General features: G+C 37.6%; 4 protein-coding genes across 4 annotated transcripts; 1 reads left to right on the top strand and 3 right to left on the bottom strand.

The window, feature by feature from the left end:
- Positions 1-957: 957 nt before the first annotated feature.
- On the bottom strand, positions 958-1591 carry LOC117135026 (C-type lectin 37Db-like). Its single transcript, XM_033294838.1, has 2 exons — positions 1383-1591; positions 958-1330 (listed from the first exon to the last, which is right to left on the bottom strand). The coding sequence occupies exons 1-2, from the start codon at positions 1515-1517 to the stop codon at positions 986-988; spliced, it is 480 nt and encodes a 159-aa protein (XP_033150729.1). The 5' UTR covers positions 1518-1591; the 3' UTR covers positions 958-985.
- A 1880-nt stretch (positions 1592-3471) lies between these two features.
- Positions 3472-4350, top strand: LOC108604849 (C-type lectin 37Db-like). Its single transcript, XM_017994473.2, has 2 exons — positions 3472-3917; positions 3970-4350. The coding sequence occupies exons 1-2, from the start codon at positions 3783-3785 to the stop codon at positions 4312-4314; spliced, it is 480 nt and encodes a 159-aa protein (XP_017849962.2). The 5' UTR covers positions 3472-3782; the 3' UTR covers positions 4315-4350.
- Positions 4351-6489: 2139 nt separating this feature from the next.
- LOC108605409 (maker418) lies at positions 6490-7354 on the bottom strand. Its single transcript, XM_017995082.2, has 3 exons — positions 7270-7354; positions 6738-7206; positions 6490-6681 (listed from the first exon to the last, which is right to left on the bottom strand). Exons 1-2 carry the CDS (start codon positions 7307-7309, stop codon positions 6917-6919), a joined length of 330 nt encoding a protein of 109 aa, XP_017850571.2. The 5' UTR covers positions 7310-7354; the 3' UTR covers positions 6490-6681; positions 6738-6916.
- Positions 7355-11460: 4106 nt separating this feature from the next.
- LOC108604602 (orphan steroid hormone receptor 2) lies at positions 11461-27105 on the bottom strand. The gene is made up of 4 exons (XM_033294839.1): positions 27046-27105; positions 26740-26827; positions 12171-13477; positions 11461-11943 (listed from the first exon to the last, which is right to left on the bottom strand). Exons 1-4 carry the CDS (start codon positions 27103-27105, stop codon positions 11461-11463), a joined length of 1938 nt encoding a protein of 645 aa, XP_033150730.1.
- Between the last annotated feature and the right edge of the window lie 701 nt (positions 27106-27806).

The raw sequence follows: 27806 nt of genomic DNA, 5'->3' as shown, positions 1-27806 counted from the left end.
TTGATGAACGCGACAAACTTAGTTTGTTGAAAAATTTAAATTAATTTGGTCAAATGCGTAAAGCCTTACTTATACGAAAGTACGGCTGCAAATTGTATCTAATAGAATGATTGTGAACCATGGCAAATCTAATAAAACCCCATAAAATTAAATTATACACTGCAAAACGTTCACAATTGTTTTTACTTTTACACAGTTTAAGGCAGTAACGTTTACAATATGCATAAGATATATACAGCTCTTGTGATTTTTTTAGGTAAGTTTGAAATTTATACGAGGCTCATTGATTAATACAGCAAATTCATTTTTTAGTTTTGTGGACACTGTGCTTAGCTGAAGTTCAGAATGATGGAACTGGCGAAATGGTAATGAATGGCATTTCAAATTTGGTTAGTACTTCAACCAATGTGCTCCAAGGAATGTGGAAAACTTGTAAAGAATTGGTAAAAGGATTGGTAGAATAATTAGCAACAAACCAAATGTAATAGAATTTCATAATTTATATTTATTCAGCTTGAAATTTCAACAATTACAATAATTTATTTTTGCGAAATAAATGTAATGATTAATGATATTGTTATAGGGATTTGTATTTATTATAATTTGTTAGAATTTTTATTAAATTTGCATTTGTAGCTGCGCTTTGCTGTTGAATTAATATTGTTGACACCAATTAAGTTAAACCAACATGTTGCTAACGCTTGGAAACATTTGCTGCTGCAGCCTTGTTGCTAGCGCTTAGCTGTCAACAATATAGCTATTTAATACAATTTTAAACTAAAATGTAAGTTTTATAACATATTTGTAATTGCTTTAATTTAAGCTGAGCATATGAATATCAAATCAACTAGTTGGATATCGAGAAAATGTAAGCTACAGACTGAAATTGGTTAAAACACTTTTATAATTTCAAATTTATTTAAACAATTTATTTTTTTGTATAAATTTGAATGTGAATTTATATAGAGCAACATCAAGAACACAATTACACGCCGATGCAGACGTACATGAGCTTAAAATCACATTGGAAATCGTGATAGCGCAGCTCGTTTGCGCCGTAAGTAGCCACGCAATCCTGATTGCCGGCACGATCGGGCTGTCCAATCTCCCAGTTGTCAAATGGCATCGGGTTGCCAGTGTGCTCCACGATGAATTCGCCATTCCTGCCAATATCATTGATTGCAGTCCACAGGGCGTTCTCATAACGGTCGAACTCGAGGCCCTGGCGCTTCAAGTAGGTCTTCATCTGATCAGCATCCATAAGGCTATCGAATACCAACAAATTGGCCTTTAGAGCGCGACATCTACGATTGGCGTCATACCAGGATTTCTAAGCAATAACAATAAGCATTTGTATGCATATGGACAACTGTATTACATACCTTTTCCCGGGAGACTAAAATGCACTTGTCACCCAAGGCAGTGAAACCATGAGGGCAGTCAGTGAGTGCCTGGGCAGATGCCGCAAAGGAAAGCACTAGGCCGAAGAGGAAGATTAGACTTAGAGCAGGATTCATTGCTTAAGCTTTTCAGTTGATTGTTTGAATTAAACTGATTTCTGACTGAACCGAGCGCAGCTTTTATAGCTCAATCGCACCCACACTATCAAAGCATCATTAGAAAGGTGTAAGTGTGTTTTCAATAAGCATTCAATCAAATGGCAATTGACAGTGATAAGAAGTTGGCTGAGGTACAAGTTCACGCAAGCCGGCTCGGCTCGGCTCGGCTCGCATGCACTATGACAGATTACATTGTAGCTATGGTAAGATTTCACAGATTAAGTCCGCTTGGAAATTGCCTATACAATACATACCAGCTAGCTAGCAATCTAGAACCCTGGTCACTAGCGCTTGATTATTATCCTTGCCGCAAGACTCAATAATCCTAGATTACACAAATTGTAATAACTTGTAGGTACATCAAATGGAATTAAATCCACTTACTTATTTCTCAATTATACATTTTGTCGATCACTATATTTTACTTAAAAGTCGCATATAATACCAGGATCTTTTTTCTAATTATATTATTGCAATATTTTTTACAACATACTTTATCTAGGGGTGTATTAAAATGCTTGGTGCATACAATGTAATAACTAAACTGCTATCTTAACATATCAAATTGTAAAAGATACCATATGTTTGCGTTTGTTTTCGAATTAAATATTATACGTCACTTTTATTACATTATTAAATTTAAAAGTAAGAATTGAGATCGATATAATGTATTGTGATGGATAATAAGTTCATTATTACACTTGAAAATTATAGATTAAATAATGTGTAATCATTTTTTTATAACAAGTGATTGTATAAAAGATCAATTATGTTCTATTTTTTATGTCATCAGATGTTCAATATTATATTTAATTATCATAAAATATAGTAGTGTTAACATACAAAATTAAATATCGACTTTAAAATTAAAGTCTCTTATAGAGATTAACGTTAAATATTTACGTAAATAATATTAAGCTCCAATCAATACATATATCACCCTATGAAATAAATCAAACATAACAATTTATTAATTCATTTTTTTCTATTCTTAAAATACATTTAATTCATTGAATCCTGTTAGCCAAAAAAAACTTCTTATATATATATTTCTTCAGGAAATAAAATTTATAGAGTCTAATTTATATAAGACTCAGATATGTTTTTACTAATTGAAAGCTCTATTAGACTTACTAGTATTAGTGTGTGTTAAATGTTACATTTGTGTTAACTCTCATGTTAATATTAAAGCCACAATTATGTATACATAAGAGTATGATCTTAGCTTTCTTATATAAGTTAAATGGTGATCATTAGGCTCAAAGCGTTTGCGTATATTTAAAAATGCAGAGACTGTGATTAAGTTAGTGACTGAATATTATTGCACATTAATTGAAGAATTTAATACTTTATGCGCTCATTAATTTGTGAGTTTGGTGTGAGGGAAAGGAGCAAGCTTAAAGTCAAAATTGCTCAATTTCAAAAGTAATTTCTCAAATAGACTTCAATACATAATACGTAGCTGATCTGTATATTGTATTGTTAGGAGATATGATGATCTGCTTCATGCTGCTGAATTTTGCAATGTTTCTGTGGTTCCCATGTAATACTGCGACTCTCATTCTATCTACATATCATTAGAGCCTCATTGTTTGCTTTCGTGTGTTCTCTTATAGCACACTCACAACAGAAACACGCTATGATGATAAGTTGATTTAGCATCACATACCAAGCGACCTGAGTTAAATTGATAATATATTAGCGATCTCACCAACGAGAGATTTACAAACCTCACAATTTGTCGTAACGTCTTTGGCTCTACCACAAGCTCACGTGCGAGCGCGGGAATCAACGGCCCAACACTAAGCAGACGCAAGACCGCGACTGGATAGAGAAAATTACAAAAAGTGTTTTGTTTAACAAATAATATGTTTTTCATGCATTTTTTTATTTTCAAATTTGTTTGTTACAAGCTGAACTATTAGAATAAAAAAAGCACACGACTTGTAAACAATATCAGCGTAGTAGTACAGCAGCTTATCTCTGTCTCTGGGCCTTAAGGTGCGATTTCAATACACCTACAATATAATCCGACATAGTGCAGGCGAGCTGACATTATTGAACTTGCACCTGAGCTGACTCCTTATCAGTTCGCTTATTGAAAAGACATTCACCCCTTTCTATTAATGCTTTGATAGTGTTGGTGCGATTGAGCTATAAAAGCTGCGCTCGGTTCAGTCAGAAATCAGTTTAATTCAAACAATCAACTGAAAAGCTTAAGCAATGAATCCTGCTCTAAGTCTAATCTTCCTCTTCGGCCTAGTGCTTGCCTTTGCGGCATCTGCCCAGGCACTCACTGACTGCCCTCATGGTTTCACTGCCTTGGGCGACAAGTGTATTTTAGTCTCCCGGGAAAAGGTATGTAATACAGTTGTTCATATGCATACAAATGCTTATTGCTATTGCTTAGAAATCCTGGTATGACGCCAATCGTAGATGTCGCGCTCTGAAGGCCAATTTGTTGGTATTCGATAGCCTTATGGATGCTGATCAGATGAAGACCTACTTGAAGCGCCAGGGCCTCGAGTTCGACCGTTATGAGAACGCCCTGTGGACTGCAATCAATGATATTGGCAGGAATGGCGAATTCATCGTGGAGCACACTGGCAACCCGATGCCATTTGACAACTGGGAGATTGGACAGCCCGATCGTGCCGGCAATCAGGATTGCGTGGCTACTTACGGCGCAAACGAGCTGCGCTATCACGATTTCCAATGTGATTTTAAGCTCATGTACGTCTGCATCGGCGTGTAATTGAGTCCTTGATGCTGCTCTAGATGAATTCACAGTTAACGATGAATAAAAATAATAAATTTTCTTTTAAATGAGCATTTAAATTATGCAAGATTTCGTTTATTTATGTGGACGGGCTAACTTTAACTGAATAAGTATAATTGAAAGCTTAAGCTTTATAAGCAAATCCACTAGCAATTAATCTAATGAAATCGCTTCAATTGACAGCAAATGGAAGAAGCTATTGCAATGTTAAATTCTAAATCTTAAGTGCAAAATACAATTTGTTATTTATTATTCAGTTATTATTATAATCGACAGCTGCGAAACAAATGTTGGTCATGAGAATTGTATTAGTGCCGTATCCATTGAAATTGAGTGGCACGTAAAAATGTAATAGGTCATAATATATAAAGGATTGTTTTATTGGCGCTGTTACAATACGCAACCGTTTGAATATGAGTAATATATAGTGAATTAAATAAGTGTAAAAAATCATATTTTCAGTTCTCTGCGTGTGATGATAAGTCCGAGTTAGCAAATAAAAACTTTCAAAATATTGCGGACTTGTACCAAAAAATTCGTGGCGTGCTGAGCACTATAAAAGAATCTGCAAAGTTCAAGAGGTCGTTGGACTTCTAACGACCGAACACCTAAATACGCTGGAAAAGGCAAAGGAGTTAATTGATGAACGCGACAAACTTAGTTTGTTGAAAAATTTAAATTAATTTGGTCAAATGCGTAAAGCCTTACTTATACGAAAGTACGGCTGCAAATTGTATCTAATAGAATGATTGTGAACCATGGCAAATCTAATAAAACCCCATAAAATTAAATTATACACTGCAAAACGTTCACAATTGTTTTTACTTTTACACAGTTTAAGGCAGTAACGTTTACAATATGCATAAGATATATACAGCTCTTGTGATTTTTTTAGGTAAGTTTGAAATTTATACGAGGCTCATTGATTAATACAGCAAATTCATTTTTTAGTTTTGTGGACACTGTGCTTAGCTGAAGTTCAGAATGATGGAACTGGCGAAATGGTAATGAATGGCATTTCAAATTTGGTTAGTACTTCAACCAATGTGCTCCAAGGAATGTGGAAAACTTGTAAAGAATTGGTACAAAGGCTTCGGTAGAATATTAAGCAAAATAAATAAAACTGTAATTGAATTTTCATATTTATCATTTATTCAGCTTGAGTTTCAACACTATACAATAATTTAATTTTTGCAATTAAAAAATTAAATTATGAATTTTTTGATTGCTGCGTTGCTAACATCAATTTAGTTTGAACTTTATTAAATTTGCATTTTGTAGCTGCGCTTGTTGCTGTGTCGAAATTAATATTGTTGACACAATAAGTTAACCAACATGTGCTAACGCCTTGCATACATTGCTGCTATCGTTATATCTATTAATACAATTTTAAACTAAAATGTAAGTTTTATAACATATTTGTAATTGCTTTAATTTAAGTTGAGCTTATGAATATCAAATCAACTACTTGGATATCGAGAAAATGTCAGCAGAGACTGAAATTGGTTACAACTTGTGGCTAGATTGTCTGTGGGTGCAACAACACTTAATCGCCATTCTGTGTAGTCTCAGCTGCCTGCCATAGAAACAAGCCAATCCGCACGCCATACCCGAAACAGAACCAAAAGCAAAAACCCAACCCAAACCAAGCTCAAGCACAGCATAGAGCAGAGCAAGTCAGGCCACGAGCATAACGTGCAACTTTCCAGCTTTCGCCGCAATCAATTTTACGGGTGCACAACAAGAGCAGCAGGAGCAGCAAACGGAATTAGAGCAACCCCATATATAACAGCAGGCCAGCAACACCCCAGCTACCCACACAGATACACACACACACACACACACACACACACACATGCAGCTATAAGCAGCGATAGACACGCAAGCTAAACCAGCGCATTGCCCTGCACGTGGTCCAGCTCACATGAAGGTATTAATGCGTAGCAAACAACGCTGCATGATTAACCTTTCGTGATGTGCATGCCCAGCTGGCAGTTGTGTGAGTTGTGTGGGCGTGGCACTGGTTAGCCATGACTCTGGGTCTAGCTTTGGCTAAGCGCAGCGCGTTGCAACAGTTTTAATTGCTTTAATATATAGACAAGACTAATGCATTTGCTTTTGACATTTATTTGACAAAACATAAAACGCGGCATTTATCCAGATTTCATTACCCTTATTTGTCCCTTGAGCAATAATTTAAGCACCTGTCTGAACTGGCGCTCGCTATATCGGTTATATTTAAGGATCTGTATATAGCCTTAATACCCGCATAAACTGAATTTCCATTTCTCGCCCCAGCCTCGTCATCTGGCTTAACAATATCGCTTGCAGCAAAAGACAGCGCTGCATTATAAACATTTTATTGCTATAAATTTTAATTTTATATTTACTTAACTTACCTATGCAGATCACAAGAAGTATTCAGAAACTGGACTGCATTTGAAATATATTCGAATTTATTAATATTTGCTACGGCATTTAATGAATAATTCATTTGACACAGTCACACTTTGTACATTAGCACTAGCTTTAGTTAATAAACTGCACTAAGTATTTACATCAACTATATATATTTATTTCAATTTAGCGGCACAAATGTATACTCATAATCATCATCGTCCTTATTAAACAGCTCCTTGACCTGATTCATGGCATATTGCATGCTTTTTGCAATTTGGTTGCCCAGTTCTTTGCCATTATCCCACCAATTGGGTATACTTTTTACACCCTGATCCAAAGTGCCCATAATTTTTTTCTGAATGCCTTGGAAATCTTGTTGTAGAGCATCAAGTTCTTTTTGATCATTATCATCGTCATTATCTTTAGCCAATGTTTGCTGAGCTGCAGCAAATTGCAGCATGTGAAAAACTGTGCAGTAAAGTTGATAGTCATAAGCAATTATTATAAACTATAATGCCGAAGCAAACTTACCTGCGAATAGCACTAGGAATAATACAGGTAATTTGTTCATAATTAAAAGGTCTTAACTTTCCAAGCACACAGTCACTTCTAAAGAACACAACAAATGAATCTTAAGCTAAATTATTAAATTTGTTATGGCAAACATGCGTCCCCTGACTTATTATTATATAAGGCATAACAAATTGGAATTTGTTGCACTGAAGCGTTTGCTTTTTTACTTAAAAGTTTGCTAATAAATAGTTTATATAGAATGCATTGCTTTTGCATATTATTGATAACTGCTCAGTTTATGAATTTTTAATTGTTTGCTGTAAAATACAAATTGCAATAAATTAATATATGGTTATTATATCAGTCAGTTGAGAATAAAAATTGCAGTCCAAGCTGTGCGGATGTCTTGGCAATCAACAAACAATAAACAGTTTACATGCTCAGCTTATTATAAGCAGCCTAGGCACATGCTTCACTAGGCGTATGCGCAATATTCAATACACAATCCTAAATTACCATGTTGCGCGCATCAATCCTTTATCACGCAAACACGTGTGTATGTGTGTGTGTGTGTGTAAGGACAACAAGTGCCACAATTCTCATCGTCATCAGTTGGCTGAAGCATGCATATCCATGTCCAATATGCAGCCACCTTTTAGCCATGGCTAATTCGCCATGTCATGTTGAAAAGATGATGATGTCGAAGCCTCATGTGTGTGGCTGTGTGTGTGCGTGTGCGTGTGTGTGTGTGTGAGTGAGTGGCTGCTTGTGGCGCTGTTTGGGGGCAAAACGTTTGCTGTGTAATTCATGGGGCATAAAAAAACAATGACGGACATTGGGGATATCTCTTGGGCATTGAATAATAGTACATCAAAAATTTTACAGCAAAGCCGCAAAAGAACGAAATAAAATCATTTACGCAAAACGAGACCCAAATTGAATATTAAGACAAGAATAAGCGAAGACAACACACACACACACACAGACACAGACAGACGCTAAGCGGATGTAGCATGCTTATCCCTTTACACACCCACACACAGACATATAAACATAGTCATTGTTGCTGTTGTGTTTTCTGTATTATTTTTATTTTATTTAAACCACACAAAATACTTAAGACGATTTTGTGTTTTTGTGGTGCAAGATGTATTGCCCATGGGCAAAGGAAATGTGTGAAAAGCACTGGACAAGGACAACCAAAGTTTTTCACCCAACCCTTGCCCCCAAAAGGGTATTGCTGCTGGACCATGTCCAGCGGTCTGTGCTCTGTGTGCTGTTGCTAGCGGCGCTTGCATATGTAAAATAAGCAAAGTGTCTTACCTTTTGCCAAGACATTTGCCTCAAACAATGTGAAAATCCTTTGATGACAGTTCCCATCAATAATAGAGAGGCTACAGCTCAGCAGCTCTCTATCAAAGCATACAACTGTGCATACAATTTATGACAGAGCCCCACACTCCACCCTACCCCACCCTACCCTTGTGCCCGTTGTCACCTTCAACAGTAAATTTGCGCCTGGACATTGCTTATACGCATTACGGAATTTGCGAGACAGCATACAAATTACGGATTTTTATTTTCACTCTTGTCTTGTATTTTCTTTTTCATCTTCGCTACTGCTTCTGTTGCTGCTGCATTCTTTTTATTTCCATTCTTATTTTTATTGTCATTTACATTTACATTTACATTTCATACATTTCGCATCGGCTGCGCTTCAAATGTTTTTGACACTTTTTTTAATGCCATAGCAAATTATTTTTTTTTTTTGTGTGCCCACAATTTTAACTTGGCAAATAGTGCGGCCCAAAGTACGTGTCACTCAAATGTTTTAATTGCATTGCCTCATTTTTTTGTGATTATTTTTGTTTTTACTTCCATTAACACAATTTACTTTGGCTTGGCCGCTTTATTTGGGCAGCGTCTCTTATTTGTTTAGTGCCCAAGTAATTTGCATGTTTTTTTTATTTTGTTTGCGCGTAAACTTCTTACACTGCATTAGGCGACAATTAACTAAGCTGGCAATTGAAGTAAAAGAGTTTTTTATGCTTCTTATGTATGTTATGCATATTTACACTGATTTAAAAATGCTAAAGTTTTAGCATTGTTCTGTGTGTTTGTGCCAAAAGTACTTAATTTAGTTTTTATTAAAATTTAGAACGCAACAAATCTATGATACGCAAAGCAAAAATAATATGCAGAAGACTTTCTACGCTTTGACGTAGCGCAGGTGAGCATTCAAAGTTGGGAAGTAGGATAAGCACTGCAAGGACATTACATAAGCTTTGATTGGGACCTCTCTATTGCGTAACTTTCATCCAAGTAATTAATGATTTGCTTATAGTGTGTACCGTTTTCTTCGAAATGCTTTTCTATTAGCTGCTAGGCGTACTTCATGTTCCGCTCGTCTGGATGTAATAGCTGCGGCTAATGCTTATCCAAGACCAAAAGCTCACACGTTGCCATCACATTCGGATACAGGAACAGATCCTCGAAGCTGATGCCGCTTATTAGCTCATGAACACGCCTGGCGCACCATCTGCGCCAGTGGCTTCGGTATCAGTCAGTAGTCGAATATCTGATTCTTAAGCTTTTCCGAATTATTTTACCAGACTGTGGTTAATGAGCTGCTGTGGCGGCAACTTGCTCAGATGCTGCAGCAGCTGGCTAACGATGCTCTCATCCTTGTAGCCTGTGCGTCGAGTCAAGCAATAGCCACGACCCTCTTGCGGCGTATCCTATCATGATATTATTTTGATTGACGTAATCATAAACAGCAAACGAGCAAATCAAAAATGAATTGCAATTGTTCAGGCAATTTATTCTTTACGTTTGTATTTTGCAGTCTGCAAATTATCTAACAATATGAATTTGAACATAAAATCATTTGCAATTTTGGATTATCAATAGCTGCTAATTAAGATAAACTTTGACTAACCGCTTGCAATTCAAATTAAATATAGCAGGACAATATCCATCTGTGGGTCTGCCATGTCCACTTCTATATTTTAATAACCCTTCATCCATTATTTTATATTTAAAAAGACATTTTGGCACTTAATAGAGTAAATAAAAGTCGAACACAGTTGATTTATATTTATGCTCAATGCATTTTTATTCAATTGTTTATACTTTTTTTTTTATATTTATTACAATACATAATAATTAATAATATGCATACATATGTATGTGTGTGGTGGCAACAACAGCTGTTGCAATTTACAAACTATATGCCAACTACAATTTTTTATAGTTAAATATACTTTTTGATTTTGTTTCTTTGTTGCTTTTGCCTGCCATTTTACAAATTTCATTGTGCAAAAATCAATTACAAAGCATTTTGTCATTTATCGTAGTATAAACAAAGCTGCCAACCAATACTAAATGCATATGTGTGTGTATGCGTGCGTCAGTGTGTGTGTGTGTGTTGGTAAAAAGCGAATGCTAACAAAGACAAAAATATGCTGCATACTTTTGAGCGCTTGACCTGCGGCATTTGTTATTCTTTCATTTTCCGCGGATTTCTAAACGCATACGCTACAAAAAAATGATATAGACAGGCAACCAAAAGTTGAAGATAAGTTAAAGCTTGTTGCCCTCAAATAATTTTTATGAAATTTAGTTGGCAATCAAGCAACATAATCATATTCAGTGTGGCAGTATCAAAGCTAAAATGTGAAAAAGGTAGAAAGAAGCAAAAGCGTTTGCTTTTGAGCGTGGAAGGGGTTGGTTGGGAGTGGGGGTTGCCTGCCTGGCGGATGTGTTTGCAGGTTGCTTGCCAGGTTGAAATAACATGAGCAATTTTTAGAGCAGCGACGGCAACGTCGACGACGACGACAAAACGTCGAATGAAAGATAAATAAAGTGCATGGCTAGCTGGCGCATATAAAATGTTAGAAAAAAGGCAGCAAAAAATATCAAAAACGAGCAAGCAAGCGAAAAACTCGCGCTATTGCGCTATAAATCAACGTGAGAGGGGGCGTGGCATATCTATTACAAGTCCGCCCATTCGCACGGCTGTGAACTGTCGCAGCTGCTGCAGTCAGACGCTTTCAGTATAGCAACGATTTTTGTTTCTGTTTCTATTTTATTTTTATTATTTGCTGCCATTTTTAGTTGGCGCACAAATATTTTTGCAAGCGACACACACACAGGAAAAATTGCCGCTGCCGCTTAGGCATCGATTTTGATTGCATTTTGTGCAATCCTTCACTTGTCCACCTGCGCCGGCTCCATGGTGTACATGTCACGCAGCAGTCGCGCAATGGGCACATTGCCAATCGTTTCCTTGAAGAACAGCGCCTCAATGGTGGCCGCTCTGATGGTTCGCAGCGAAGGCAGCAGCAGCAGCAGTCGGCCAAAGCGCGTCGCTTGACGCGCGTAACGCAGACGCACATGATCGGACAGAATGCACTGCGCCTGATCCTGCAGCATCTCCACGGGCTGCACATCACACAGCCCCGCAGTCTCCGGCGCGAACAGCGCTATCGCCTTCATGCAGCCCACCTCGCTGCCATCGGGCGTGATCTGGCGAAAGCGGCAGAGTATCTCCTGTATGGTCTTCATCTCCATCTGTGTCGCCTCGTCCTGCAGCACGCGCTCCTTGATAAGCGGCGACTCCAGTATGGGCGTCAGATCGAGCGGTATCGTCCACTGTGCCAGGTTCAGCAGAAAGAGCTCCTTCCAGGACTCCTGCAAAGGTAAACAGAATAATAAATATTTAGCTTAAGTATTTGAACTTTTATAGATTCAAAATTTCAATAATTCTCATAGTTTTAGTACTACTTAATTTTCTGTTTAAAAATAATAATAAATTAAGTACAAAATGTACAATGAATTAATAGCTAAACTTTAATTTTTATCTCTTAATAACTTAAATACTGGCAATTGTTTGATTTATTGGCTAATTGATTGCCCACCTGTAGCAACAAGTGTTGATCGTTCTTGGAGAGCGTCTGGAAGGGCATCAGGCACTTGACCCAGCGCACGGCCATGAAGAGCAGACGCGCCGTCGTCTCCTGCAGCATTTCCCAGGAGAGCAGACGTGAGTCGAGCAGCTGTTGGGGCAGCGGCGGCGGAAAGAGCAGCGCATTGTGCTGCACCTGGTACTGGATGAGCTCCTGGCACTTGTCTGGACTGAGCAGCAGCTCCAGAAAGCCACTCGAGCCAGACTGACAGCCGCCGTGTGGGCGTGGCAGCGGCGCTGCTGGTGGCGGCGTGGGCGTTGTGGGCGTGGGCGAGCCTGAAGTGTAGCTCAGCTGCTTGTTGTTGTTATTATTATTGTTGTTGCTGTTGTTGTTGTTGTTGTTGAGGTGAATGTTGTGCATGAGCAGGGAGGCGTGGCTGGGCGGCGTGGTGGCTTCGCTGTGGCAGTGCGTGGAGCTGTGATGCGCCGCCAGCTGTGGTGAGGAGCTAGAAGCCGCCAGACTATGCGAATCTGTGAGCGTGGGCGCAGGCGAGACGCTGCCGGCGCTCAGTGGAGGCGAAGCCGACGGCGAAGGCGTCTCCGTTTCCACATTGACGCGTGGACTTTCGCTGCCCAAGCTCAGTGCGCCGCCATTGATGGGAGCGCCAGCACTCCTAGACCCAATGCTGGAGATGGACTGTATGGAGTTGCTAGGCGAGGGTGAGGAGTAACTGTTGTTGTTGTTGTTGTTGCCATTGGGTTGGCCATAGGGCGTTGTGGACACTACTGCCGCCACCGCTGTAGCCGTCGCTGCTGTTATGCCGGGCAACTTGCTAGCCGCCTCGGCTATCAGATTGTGATGCAACAAGTGCGGCGGAAAGCTGACGGCACCGCCACCGCTGCCTGCCACATGCTGCTGCAGTCCGCCATGCGTGGCCATCGGATGATGAAACGCTGTGGCATGCGCGCCCGCCTGCTGCACCGCCTGTGTTTGCTGCGTGGGCGCCGCAGCAGCTGCAGCTGCGCTCAAGTGGAAGCTGCCCGGTGGTGCGTGGGTGGAAATATGCTGCGTGTAGTTGAAGCTGGCGGAGACGTTGGTCACCAGCGACACCGGCAGATGCGCGCCATGGTGATGATGCAGTCCAGCGGCTGCGGCTGCTGCAGCTGCCGCATGATGTGCCGCCGCCGCATGGGCGTGATGATGATGGGCGTGTGCGGCGGCCGCATGATGCGCTGCTGCGGCATGGGCATGGTGATGATGATGATGATGCAGCTGCGGATGCAGTTTCGGCTTGCGTGGACCACGCTCATGTTGCACAGCTAAAAGTAGGAGAGCAAACAAATGTTTAATAAACATATGCAAAACATTTATAATATATATTTTACACTATTATTTATCAAAGAAGTTACGCATGAGATTTGTAGAATCTCAGAGGAAGCATTTCGTATTATGTATCAATTATTGATATGATAAATGTATCAGACACTTTACATTATTTGATATATTGTAAAATGTATTTTACATTAAGCAAGGTTTGTTGCATTTCATAAAACTAACTGCTTAATGTTTAACTGCTTTCATATACATATATTGAAATAAATTCCATTTTATATTTAATTTAGATTTTGTTGTAATTGAATTTTTGAATATGCAATTAGCTTGTAATTAACTATGAAAAACGTATACAGAGTTAAGTTTGTTTGTATAATTAAGACATATAGTAAGTCCGTATAAGTAAGTCTATGTGTCTTATTAGTTTGCATTTTTATAGATGTAAAATTCTTTGTATTTAAGTTAGTTAAATTTATAAGTTTTCTTTCTTAACGCTTTTAATTTAGATGTCGATCTAATTAATCTGCCTTTTGAACTTTATAGTTTCATTTATTAGTTTGCTGCTTGCACTATAATCATATTTTTATCATATATATATACTATTTATATAAAATATTGTAGCATTGAACATTTTGTAGCAACGATTAAAAAACAATTGATTGCCGTTTAAAAGAAAGCCCCATTGATTGATTAAATCCCAGCTGCTACTTGTTGTTGATTTTTCCATCACTTTTTTCTTTTCTTTTCGCTTTGTGCATGGAAAAGTCATCAAAGAAATTTGCCTATTTGTTAGATTTTGTATTTGTTTGTCATGTGTTTTGTTTTGTTGTTGCTATCTGCTGATTTCATGCTGATTATGCCTCCCCCCTTGGTATCCGTTGTTTTGTATCTTTTGTCAGCGTTCGTTTGTTTTTTATGCATAGAATCAGTTCGAGTGTGTAATTGCGTTAATCTGCTTTTAAGTAGTTAAATAAATAAAGTTAATTTCAAAAAGATACTGTGCCTGGCTTTCCACAGTTACTTTGCCTTTTTCGTTTTGGCCACGCACATAAAACTTTGCTCACAGCTCCAGAAGCTTTGAAGTGTGGGCTGGAAGTGAAGACTTGGGTGAATGTTTGCCGAGCCAAATGGCAAATAGCAAACAACACTTTCTCTAGCTCATAAGTAGCTTCTTGAAGTACAAACCAACTACACACACCCACCACAACTATCAGAGATATATATTACATGTGTGTGTTTGTGTGTATAATAAACCGATTATTAAAATGCGCAGATACAAAAGATGCAGAAAGATACAAAGATACAAAATAGTAGTAACCTGTTCTGGTCGTGTGAACTGTTGCATATGTCCGCAGCCTCAAACTGGACTGATATGTGTATATGTATGTGTGTGTGTGTCTGTGTGTGTGTTAGCTGCTGTCATGACTTTTATTTGTTTGTAATTAAATGTATCTATAGCATGTGTGCTCGAGTGTTCGTGACGCAAAAGGGGTGACATTTTAATCCGCAGCTAATCACATGTGTGCGTGTCTCTCCGTCTCTCCGTCTGTCTGTCTGTCTGTGTGACTGCAGTCACTTGAGCGAACTATAGAGCGTCCGTCTGTGCAAAAAGTTGGCACGTCTCGAAGCTTTCAAAAGATCACAAATTTCAATTAAAGAAAATGCCAAACTCATCAAATTTTTAACGCTGCGGGTTAAGCGGCGTCAAACAAACTTGTGACAATTTGTGCGCCCCTTTCCCCCACCCCCCGTAAAAAACGTAGACTCTTAAAAACTGTGCGGTCTATGCCGCAAAAAAATGTTGCCCGCCCCCCCCGCGCACAACTTCAAATTTCAAGCGCTAACCCTTTGCACGCGCTCTGCTCTCACTTCTCGTACTTCTCCCCAACTTCGTGCAAACAAAGAAACGTGTGAAAAGGCAAAAAATTAAAGGGTATAGTATGTCGACAGCAAAAGACACACGAAAAAGAAATGCCAAAGAAAAAAAAATACGCTAAAACTTTTGTGCATGAAAAATAAAAATTAAAAAAAAATTGCCCTGCGCCTTGCAACTTCAAGCGACGACGCCATTTTCTTTTTCCAGCTCAGCGCAAAGCAAATTTAAGTTTCGGCCAAACAGCCATCAAAAGTTATGAATGCAAAAGTCGTGTTGCCTACGCTCAACTCGAAATATGTCTAGAGGCAACAGCATGGGCGTAGTCAGAACGCAATTTAAGGGGCAGCAATTCATAAGTACTGCTTACCGATAATATACGAAAATAGGCGTTAATATTTGTAATTATTCGAACATATTAAAGCCTAACGCCGTCTGCTTAATACAAAATTAGTCGGCAGCATATCATTGTCAAAAAAGATTTCAAAGTCTGCAAAGTAAGTTAGTCATTGTCATATAATTTTTTCAATTGATTAAATAAAAACAAACATTTTTATTTCAGTTTCATAGGTTTTAAAAGTTCAGCGCTCTCATTCACAAACAATAACAATAATAACATAAACAACATATGCAATATAATTAAGCTTAATACTTTTAAATTATAAAATGAACAAAGATCATTTTGAATGTAAAAGTTCATTTTGAAATGGGTATGAATGAATTGCGGCTATGCACAAGGTAAGTAAGGTAAGTATTTTCTCAAGTTGCAGACAAGCAGAGTTTGTTGCATAATTTGAAACTGCAGAGGTTTGACACGGGACATGTCTCTTCGTTAGGAATATCTTAAAAAAGTGACAAATTTGAACGCAGTTTTAGTTATTGATGAAACAACCTTCTGTTATTGATGTAACCACTATTTGAACAAAATCTAGTTGGTTTCTTCTTGTTCATAACTTCGCCAAATAATTTTTGTATCATACGTTTGTACCCTCATTTTAATTGTATTTTCAACACCAACATAAATGGGATTTTTCGGATTTTTTTAGCCGAGTTATAGCTCTGCAAAGTTTGAAATTAAACAAAAAGTTACTCTTCAGCATAGGTTTTCTTCTTTGCCATAACTTATTCAAAATTTTTATTGATCGAACCACTACAAATATGTTTATTTAGTAATTCATGAGTAATATTAAGCCTAAAAAACATCTTTCAGTGCGATTTTTTTTACTACTTGATTACATTATATCACATTATTGTATAAAACTACAAATGATTAGTAATAAGATGGACACACAAACGTCGCATTACAATATTATGAATGGTATTATGCATATTATGAGGATTATGTTTCATCTAATTTGCTGGCACACTAATGTATGTTAACATAGGGAAAGGAGGACGTGGCAGACCCATAAAGTCTAATTGGATTTATTGGCTTACACATGCCTTTGCGACTCAGGTCTTCGTGAGTCCGTCATCGAGCGTCTATCTAGAATCGTAAGTTTACTATGCAAGTAGGTTGCGGCTGGTTCAGGTAAGGTCTCTCGTCACTGTATCCGCGGCTTTGTGTGCCTACCTCGATCATTTGCCTCTGTCTAGCCATGAAATATGTAGTTGAGTATACTGTTATTTCTATCAGAGCAACTATAAGACGCTTTATTGAGAGGCTAGATGCCGTCTCAGAGATTCGTGGTCATCATATAGCCGATATGGGTGCATCCGTATAGTCCCATGATACCGCGATACCGTCCAACGCCTATCGCTTGTTATTGAGTTAATTGTCATTGTCGTACTCCCCCATCGTCCCCCACGAGCGCTATGATTCCTATCATTATTAAATTGTGATTGGCTGCAAAACCCAAAAAACATACTGATATATTCCGTACGAGGCCAGAATGTGCGGCGATGCTATGCGCATAATTTGACCGATAAATCTTTAAAAATGCGCTCGCTAAATAAATCAAAATATAGTGTGCCTAGTTACTGTTTATGCGGTACCAAGAATTGTCTGCAAGTTTCAACACGATTGATTCTAAAGATATATATATACCATAGCGAATTAATCTCACATTTCATATATATAATGCTATATAGGAGTCAGCGGGTGTGCACGATGCTTGCACGGCTATACAAACGTGCTAGCTAGCCTTTTCTAGACGCAGTCGGCGCCGTGTCGCTTGAGACTTGGTAGCGCCGCAATAGGCTCAAGGCGACAGACTTATTTCCAGGGATGCTAGATGACCGGCACGTAGTAGCTGCATGTTTGTCTGTGTGGTGTCTAAGAGTGTCTTGTAAGCTGCAGATGGCGTGATCCTTCGCTCTATTGTGCGTCGATTATTATCAGCCTAGCTGCTATATAGTGTATTTGAAATTAGCCTCTGTCGATGGTGGGTCGAGAACCCGTGTACTTGGTGAATACTCGGTTTTGCATACACGGACTTGATGCTTTCATGGTTGTGGTCCTACGATGTGCTATAGGCAGTTTCAAAAAGTTACGAAATATGCGAGAGTTAGAATGAAGCACGAAGATACTACGGTCTTGCCAGTTTTCCTGTTGCAAAAGATTTTACATGGCTGTGCTCTAGCAATACAGCCGTATTTTTGTTGGGCAAAAAGTTGCTTAAGAAATTATACTTGTCAACTGTCCTATTTCCATGCAGGTATAGGTGCAAGTCAGCTTTTATTCCTTGTGCAAGTAGTCTCACGGGAGCTCTTAGGAAAGGCATAAAGAGACTTACCGAAATACTAGGTTATATGCATATGATTTTTCGCTGAATGACTTACGAGGCTTATCAGAAAGTGTTGATTATTGGTCGGACCTGGGATAAAATTCAATGGCCCAGTATATGTCAGGTGCTAGCTAATATTTTGAGCTCAATAACGTGTCCGATGCGCCATCAGCTGCACATTTTCTGCATTATCGGTAAATTCTTATAGACTGTCATTTTGATTGTGCTTTCCGGGAGCACGCCCGACATATTGAGTATGAAGCATTGGATCAGGATTTTTTTATAAGGCCGAGTTATAGCTCTGGAAAGTTTGAAAAATAATAGCAAAAAGTTAACACACAGAGCTGTATTTTTTTCCGGCCATAACTTTGTCAAAACAATTTTTTTATTGATCGAACACTACAAAATATGTTTATTTAGTATCTCATGAGTAAATTAAGCCTAAAAACACTTCCAAGCGATTTTTTTTGGCTGAGCTATAGCCATTCAAAGTTAGAAAGTGATAAGAAATGAAGACGGCATCATTTTTGGCACAAATTTACAGGGGTTACATCACGTTTTTTGGAAAATATCGAAAATCTTAGATTTCCAAGTTTCAATGCAGTTTTATTCTTATGCAATCTCACGAGTCTAACAAGGCATAAAACTCCGAAATCGGATGCAATTTCGCTGATTACGGCTTATCAAAGTTGGATATTTCACAAAAATTTGCCTTGTTTACTATTTTGGTCATAACTCGCCAAATAATTTTTATATCGTAAATCTTATACTCATTTTAATTGTGCTTTCCACGCCGACATATTGACGTATAAAGGATTTTTCGGATTTTTTTAGCCGAGTTATAAGGCTTGGAAATGGTTTGAAAATAAAGCAAAAGTTACTCTTCAAGCATAGGTTTTCTGGCATAACTATTCAAAAACAATTTTTATTGGGATCGAACACTACAAAATATGTTTTATTTAGTACTCATAGTAAATTGAGCCTAAAAACTACTCACCAAGCGATTTTTTTTTTTTGGCTTGAGCTATAGCATTAAAAGTTAGAAAAATGATTTAAATGAAGACGGCATCATTTTTTGGCAAAAAATTTACAGGGGTTACATCACGTTTTTTGGCGAAAATTCGAAAATGGTCTTTGGGCTCTTGTTTTAAAAACAGGCTGCCGAAATCTGTAATAATGTTGGACAGTAGCAAACAAAACTGTCCGAAATTGCGATGGAATTTCGGCTGATTACGGCTTTTAAAAGTGTGAATATTTTCACAAAATTTGCCTTGTTTTTACTATTTTGGTCATAACTTCGCCAAATAATTTTTTTTATCATACAATCCTATACTCATTTTAATTGTGCTTTCCACGCCAAACATATGTACGTAAAAAGCATTTGGATCGGATTTTTTTTTAGCCGAGTTATATAGCTCTGCAAAGTTTGAAATTAAGCAAAAAGTTACTCTTCAGCATTGGTTTTTTTAGTGAGAGTAGCAAACAATTTTTTATTGGATGAACACTACAAAATATGTTTATTTTAGTATATCATGAGTAAATTAAGCCTAACAACACTTCTGTGCGATTTTTTTTGGCAGCTATAGCCGTTCAAAGTTAGAAAATGATTAGAAACGAAGACGGCATCATTTTTGGCAAAAATTTACAGGGGTTACATCACGTTTTTTTTGGCAAAATAATCGTAGACTTTCCAAGTTTGAATGCAGTTTTATTCTTATGCGATTCACTAGTCTAACAATGCATGAAACTCCGCAATCGGATGCAATTTCGCTGAATTACGGCTTATCAAAATGCGGTATTTCACAAAAATTTGTCTTTTGGTCATAACTTCGCCAAATAATTTTTATATCGTACAATCTTATACTCATTTTAATTGTGCTTTCCACGCCGACATATTGACGTATGAAGCATTTGGATCGGATTTTTTTTTAGCCGAGTTATAGCTCTGCAAAGTTTGAAATTAAACAAAAAGTTACTCTTCAGCATTGGTTTTGTTGCCATAACTTATTCAAAAAAACAATTTTTTATTGATCGAACACTACAAAATATGTTTTATTCAGTATCTCATGAGTAAGGTTTAAGCCTAAAAAACATTTCAGTGCGATTTTTTTTGGCTGAGCTATAGCCGTTCAAAGTTAGAAAATGATTAGAAATGAAATCGTAAGTTTGAATGAAGTTTTATTCTTATGCATCTCACGAGTCTAACAAGGCATAAAAGTCCGAAATGCAATTTCGCTGGATTACGGCTTATCAAAACTGGATTTTTTTAATAAATTTGTCTTGTTTGTTACTCTTTTGTTCATAACTTCGCCCTATATATTTTTTAGGCAGACTTTTGTGCTCATTTGAACCGTGTTTTCCACGCCCAGCTAAAATGGTAGAGAACAGCTTAATCGGGTTTGTTTTAGATGAGTTATAGCTTATCAAAACTTGAAATTAAATAAGAATTAGCTCTGTGGTATTTAGTTTTATTGCCATAACTTTTTGAAAAAAATTATTCTTTATTCAAACACTACAGCATATGTTTATTTAATATTTCATAAGTTAATTAAGCTAAAAAACGCAATACTTGGATTTTTTTAGCTGAGCTGTAGCTTCTTAAAGGTTGAAATAAATAAAAATACTTTTATTAACCTTATTTTTGACATTATTTTGGCTTGAATTTTGCCATCATTATATATGCCACAAGTAATAGAAAAATAATCATAAATCTAGACAAGCACAGGCTTATCTTTAGCTGACATTTGGTTAGGAAACTACAAAAACTACCCTAAAATAACACCTGGGCAGACTCTCAAGCAGAAAAAGTGCAACAATTACAATCAACAAATCTAATTAGCAACTCATTACGCCGCCCCCTCGCTGCGCGTAAACCAAAAGCAATAGACACACAGTCCGAGAGAGAAAAAAACATATTGACCGATTTGCTGAAGCTAATCAATTAATTAGGTTAGAAAGCAGAAAGCAGAAAACCAAGTGCAAAACGCATCAAAGCAAAAACAATTATGTCAAAACAGACAGAGAGACAGCAGGACCAGGAACTGGGCAAAGGCAGCAATGTCAGAATGCCAGGCAGAAAAATGCGTTGGAAAAAATTAATGATAAGTGGCAAAAGGCGCTAAAGGCGAGCGAAGCGAATATTTGTTGCAGCTGCCAAGTTCCCAAGTCCCAACGACTTCACGACCGTGGCACGCAAGCAAAAACCCAATGAATGATCATCATGCCAGCCGCTGGGCATCGAAGCAACAAAGCTATGGGTGCCATACCCACCCACCCAAGGCTGAAGCTGCAAAGCGCGAGAGCGCACAGAAATCGAAATAAACAAATCGAGAGAAAGAGAGAGAGCCGAGTTGATATCAATAGACAGACAATAAAAATTACTACGGCAAATGAAAAGTAAATAAGGCAAATGTAGAACGTTGAGCGTAAAATTAGAAAAAAACACTTGAACTGATTCGCTGCGGTTGCACTAAGCCAGCCCAGCACAAGGGGAGGTAAGTCAGAGCGGGGGGTGAGGCTGTGTCTGTTTTTGGTGGTTGCAGACCTCAGTTGAGCAACGCATTTGGCTTAACAATTGTTAAGTGCTTAATAGTGCATAATGGGCATTGTTTATGCCAGCTTATGTCGAGCGAGCTGCAGCAACAGTCAATTGACAATTGTCCTTGGGGAGACAAAGGACAAAGGACAACGGCCAACCGATAAGCGCAATAAAATTAGAAACAAATGTTGTCTACTTTTCAACTCAAACTCAAAACATTAAGAGATTTGCTGTCAGGCCAAACAGCTTGATATGTTTAAATTTTAATTGTAAACAAATTATCATAACCAACACTGCTAACAATTTTATAAAAAATATATTCATAGTCAACAATAGTTATGCATTAAATTATTTCATTAACAAGTTCTGTTGTTTTTTCAATTAAGTGAAACTTAATGCAAACTAAGAGTTGCTGACTATATTAGAATTTATTGTTAACGCTTTAATTGATTTAACAAAATGTGTGCATCATTGTGTGAAAATAATCTATAACCCCGCACTCTTCATTTAACTAAAATTGAACTTTAGTTTTTTGCTGCAAGCAGACAAATTGTAAATAATTTACAAAAGACTGAGCTGTAAATAAATATAAAAAAGAAAGCAAGTTTATAACAACAATTGTAAATAATGAAATTGTTGCAGCATGTGCATGTGCATAACTTTAGCTTACGCACATTTTATATATTTACAATCATTTAACAGCGCACTCGCTCACACTCTCATGCTGTCTCTCACTCTCTCTGTCGCTGCTCAACCCCTTGGGTCCGTTCAGGAGGCCAAAGGCTTTTACGCTCTGACTCTGTCAGCAGCGTCCTGTGAGTGAGTGATTTTAAATCCGCTTTTAATGTTGACACTGACACTGCTGTCATTTACACCAACACACACACACGCACACAAACACACATATATTTATTCTCTAGACATTGTGAGTGTGTGGGACATGCAAGCCAGTCGCATTTACATGTCGACGCTTGTGCACAGTGCCTATCAAAAGTGTATGCACATAAAGTAGTAGGCTATAATGTCAATTAAGAACGACACTGCAGTGCATGTGTGTATGTATATAATGCATGTGTGTGTGTGCGTGTTTGTGTCTGTGTGGGGGCGTGTGCCCCGCAGTCATGTGTAAATGAAATGCGTATACGTAATATGGCGGCTGTTCACAGCCACTGAAGCGGGCACACACACGCACACAACATTTATATATACTTGCTGTATATATAGAAAATCAATAAGTTTAAATGTGGTCATGAAATTAGTCACAGCCCAGTCGCCAAAAAGTCGACCTCACATAGAGCAGACGACACAGCAACAATTTTCAGTCAACAAGCGACAAACAATTTAAATTTACCTTCCACAATGAACCGACGAGCGAACCAACCAGTTGGCAACACAGTCTGTTGATACAAGGGCTTAACTGCCCGAAAGTATGGCTACAAAATATACTTTATATAAAGAGAGAGAGAGAGAGACAGAGAGTGCGAGCGAGAGCGCTGCAGAAGAACAACAATAACTAACTAACTAACTAACAAGTACGGCAACAAACTGTTTGCGCACAATTTCCATTTAACGTTTACCGTTGCCGTTGCCGTTACCGTTACATTTTCATTAAATTTGCACTTGGCTGCTTTTTGTTTTGTCTCTGTCCATGTTGCTGCTCGGTTTTCCTTTTGTTGTTGCTTTTGCTGTTGTGTATTTGACATTCGTTTGTTAAGTTCTCTGTTTGCCAATGTCTTTGACAACTTGCTGATTTAACGCCAAAGTGTTAAAGTTAAATTGCCTGTCAGCCATGGCAAATTAATTATATTCTACCCCACTGTAAAATTAAATTTATATATCTCGCGTGTTTAATATACAAATAGCTATTGCAATTGTTAATGGTGTAAAATCACACCTTGTTTATTAGGTTAAATATTCATATAAACTACATTATTTTGGTAGCGAATTGGTTCTAGTTTTGGCAAGACGCCATATATTAAATTACCACTATTCAAAACAATTGACGAAAGCCCTCAAAAAGAAGGCGAGGAAATTTAGTTCATAGCTGTTACTAATGAACTCTTGCATGAAATGATTATCGTAAGATCATCTCTCCTATACGTTTGTTCTTATATATTTAATTATTTGACTTATTATATATAATTTGAAAGCCATAATCTAAACTGATTTTCTGCTAAAATCGCTATATACAAAGGCTTATTCTTAAATTGCCTTCATTCTCAATAAAATTCAAATTATACGCTATTTATAACACATTTTTATCACTGTTAATGCTTGAAGTTTTACATTGATGGTGCCAATACTAAGAGTATGAATGTTAACAGTAAGCTGCTCGTTACAAGCCGCTAAACATTTGAATGTTATTAAATTAATTCAGAGCAAGTGAAATAACATAGTACTGAAGTATTACCAAGTTTCGTGAACATCAATTTGCCATTATTAGAAATTACTTTTCAGCTCAGCACGCAGCCAGCATATTCCAAAGATCTAAGTGGCAGTGCCAGTTCCAAGTGCCGCCTTACCCACAATAAAAAATAAGATACCAAGAAAAAAAGAAAAGCACATTTTATTGCTCGCTTTTTTTTTTTTTTTGTTATGTGCTTGGGATTTGTAAATGCGACACAAATCACTCAAAATGAAAAATCCGCTTAAAATGCCGCGTAAATATTTGTAAAGAAATAAGAAAGCAGAAGCTGCTGGGTCGTTGGGCGCTGGTGGGTGGATGGGGGGTTTGCCACTATGCGTGCTTGATGATGATGCTGACACTTTGTTGGTATACAAATGCAAATACCATTAAGTGTGACAAGTGGCAACATAATTTGTTAAGGGAAACACTTGGCGTCGCCTTTTGCCAACCCCAACCCACACCACCCCACTCCCCAAGCAGTTTAGCATACAAAGCAGCCAACATTTATTAAGCGTAGCAGGAAATGTGTGCATTTTGTAATATTTTCCCATCATAATTTATTGGTCAGCCAGCAGCCAGTGTTGAATAACATAGCAGTCTGGGCACTGCCATTTAGCAACACTGCGCGGCATTCTAATTAACTTTATGAGGCAAGCAAATGTAACTAAATGGCTAACCGCATGCTACAACTAAAACTAGCTAACAAACAAAAAAGAGCACAATATGAAGAAGAAGAAGCAGCTAGCTCGACATCATGTAAAGTCCAGAAATGTAACACAAACGTGCCTTGAACGATTTTTGTGGCTTTTTTGCTTTTGCGCTCTAAACAACAAAAGCACTTTGTCTGCCTTGGACTAGCAAAGAGCGAGGCGGGCGGCTCAACTGTGGGGCTGTGTGTGTGTGTGTGTGTGTGTGTGGTAATGTGTGTGTGTGTTTGTTGTTTATTGTTTATTTACGGCAACCAGCCAAGAAAAACCCCAAAAAGGCAGCTAACATGGGGCTTTGTAGCGGCGAAACTAAGAAAATGCACGAAAGAAAAAAAAGAAACACATGCGAACATGTTTCGACATGCAGATGCTCTAAGCGGGCCAAGAGAGTTCTATGAATTTTCTAGGCAGCAGGTAACATGCCAAGAGTCAATAAAGAAATGTAAGCAAAACTATACTATAGTATTTTATTTACAAATGAATTAAGTTTAGCCTCATTTATTTTATTGGAACAGACTAAAATATTAGATATGACGCCAGAAATTAAACATATTTGTTAACAATTTTAAATAAAAGTGACAAGAAAAGAATTATACAAACTATTTTACTATAAAAACATTCTACTTTATTCAAAAAACCAATAAAATTAATACAAAATAATTGGATGCAGAAATTTGTCAACAATTTTTAATACAAAAGTAATATAAAATCTTATTTGTTAATGCAACAATATAACACATATATAAGATTTTAAAATATTTGTTATCTATTTTTAATATTTAGGCAAAATTAAAACATTTTAGTTACTGCGAAAAGGCATAAAGCAGAAACAGCTTGATGCAGACAATTAAATATTTATAGAGAAACTATATTATTTTATTGTTGAAAGAATGAAAAGTTGCAAAATAAATACAAATTATTTGAATGTAAAACAATTGCGTAAAAATATAATGTGATATATTTTGAAGCGCATTGCTGTTTTGGCTTTTCGTAGCTTTTATTTTGTGCTATCAGCTTTTGTTGTTGTTTGTTCTAACACACGGCATTGTTATTGTTAGCCAAGTTCAGTGCGGCGAGTTACAACTACATATACTTATTACAAATGCACACCAACTACCTATCACCGACCCGCCCTAGTAATAACTTAATCCTGTTTCTGCTGTGGAGCGTTCATTTCCGTCAAAAAGTTCTCTCGGCTTTGGCCTAAACGTTGTGACGTCTGAGTTTGGTAGCATCATTTGATTGTCAATACATTTTAGTCGCATTTTCAGCGTGGGGATAATACATGTAATCCGCTATTAAGTGCACATTGTCAATCGACTCAAGCAGCCACCCACAACCAACCAACCACTCGCCCCACCGAAGAGGCTGAGGGCGTGTGAGAAAATCTGCAGCAATTCTCACGCTTTGGTGTATACACCGCCCTTGGCTGTTGTTGCCACTGTGCAGTGAACCCCAAATAGCCATCAATGTTAGCTCTAGCTCCGGATAGATATAGCCGTAGCTATGGCCATTGATGTGTTTTGTATATTGCATGCATTGTCCTCTCGTTGTTATGTGTTTTTATGCTACATTTAACGTTGGCTTAGAAGCTTTAAAGCTGCCAATGTTGCATTCAGTTGTTGTAAGTAAGTTGCCCGGCAAACTGTTTGGCTGGGCGGGAGTGAGTTGACTACAAAAACTTATGCAAATCATGCACTGACTTGTAGAAATCACTTTTATTTAATATAAATATAAGCTCAATTATTATTTTAATGCCGTTTGGCATTTTATTTTCATTGCCCCAGCCACAATTTTGATGCTTTCAAGTCTGGCACGAGTTCGCATAATTTATAATCAGCTTAATGGCAAAGGCGGCAGCCAGCCAAGGACTCTCGTTGCCAAAAGCCTGCGGCATTTTGGGTTTCGTGCTGAGAGTCCTCGGCTAATTTGTTGCATAATTAAGTGAATTTGTTAAGTAAAACAAAGACTTGCGGCCAAAAGTGCCAAAGTACTCACCATCCTTGTTCATTGCCGACTGAAAACATTTGGCCAAACGGCAGGCGCGGCACTGATTCCGATGCGTCTTGTCCACGGGACAGCGACCCTTGAGAGATCAGCTGTGCTTGAGCACGGCATACTAATGTCGATTGCGGTTTGAGAGCTTGCGAGCGCTGTAAGATAACCCGAACAACGCCTGCAATTTCATTTAATACTTTTAACTGAGTGAAATCACTATGTTGTAAGTTATATTGAGATTGTAGACTCTTGTGTTTACGGCACAAAGCCTTTTTGAGCACTGCATTATATGCCGTAGTGCTTCACGAACATAGTGGCGAATCGGTGCCGCAGGAGCTTTGCATTAAGGAGTATGTCTTCTATCATTCGATACGTTCGCTCAGCTGCAACGTGTAATAATCTATATGGTAATTTGCGTGACATGCTATAGGGACTACTCTAAATATTACACATCCAGCTACGGATAGTCAATGACTACAAAAAGCTTTAGAGAGCCAATGTCATAATATATTCCGGCTATGCCTAAAATTCAACATGTTAAAATCATTGCGTGAAATGAATTGGAATAGCAACTAAAATGAGTTACATTCTTTATGCCACATTTCTTAATTTTAAAATATACTTCAAAAGTAACATCGTACTGCCGTCCACACATAATGTCAAGCAAAGTACCATAATCACTCACAGAGCATCGATACTGATTCAATTCGAAACCTATTGTCAAAACACCAAAAGATTATTATATTATACGCAAAATTAAAACCTTCGCTGAGTCATAATTGTAATTTGTTAATACAGAGAATTCTGAAAATTGGTGCTGCTTAGCGTAACACATAGCAAAGTCTTTCTAAGATCGCTAGCTGTCGTACAGTAACTGGAGTAATGTTTGACTTTTAAACTTATGATTGTGAATATCATTAAATCACTACAGTCTTAATAGATTTCTATTTTATACTGCTAAATTTAGCAAATTTAGATAAGAATGTCGTGCTAACTAGTCAAACTGATAACTATAAATTGAATCCAATTATTCTAAGTCTCGTCATGATAATCCTAAAGTATATATG

Source organism: Drosophila busckii, unplaced genomic scaffold, assembly GCF_011750605.1.
Source record: "Drosophila busckii strain San Diego stock center, stock number 13000-0081.31 unplaced genomic scaffold, ASM1175060v1 hic_scaffold_47, whole genome shotgun sequence".
In the NCBI taxonomy this organism is placed as follows: Eukaryota; Metazoa; Arthropoda; class Insecta; order Diptera; family Drosophilidae; genus Drosophila; species Drosophila busckii.
Note: the sequence above shows the minus strand (reverse complement) of the source record. Positions and strands in the feature narration are given on the sequence as shown.

Coding starts and splice junctions, on each gene's coding strand:
- LOC117135026 (XM_033294838.1), bottom strand. CDS start 1,517: ATGAATCCTGCTCTAAGTCTAATCTTCCTCTTCGGCCTAGTGCTTTCC. Junction 1,331..1,382: donor TTTTAGTCTCCCGGGAAAAG/GTATGTAATACA, acceptor GTTATTGCTTAG/AAATCCTGGTATGACGCCAA.
- LOC108604849 (XM_017994473.2), top strand. CDS start 3,783: ATGAATCCTGCTCTAAGTCTAATCTTCCTCTTCGGCCTAGTGCTTGCC. Junction 3,918..3,969: donor TTTTAGTCTCCCGGGAAAAG/GTATGTAATACA, acceptor GCTATTGCTTAG/AAATCCTGGTATGACGCCAA.
- LOC108605409 (XM_017995082.2), bottom strand. CDS start 7,309: ATGAACAAATTACCTGTATTATTCCTAGTGCTATTCGCAG. Junction 7,207..7,269: donor ATTCCTAGTGCTATTCGCAG/GTAAGTTTGCTT, acceptor TTTACTGCACAG/TTTTTCACATGCTGCAATTT.
- LOC108604602 (XM_033294839.1), bottom strand. CDS start 27,105: ATGATAGAAGACATACTCCTTAATGCAAAGCTCCTGCGGCACCGATTC. Junction 26,828..27,045: donor ACCGATTCGCCACTATGTTC/GTGAAGCACTAC, acceptor TGATCTCTCAAG/GGTCGCTGTCCCGTGGACAA. Junction 13,478..26,739: donor GTCGGCAATGAACAAGGATG/GTGAGTACTTTG, acceptor TCCTACTTTTAG/CTGTGCAACATGAGCGTGGT.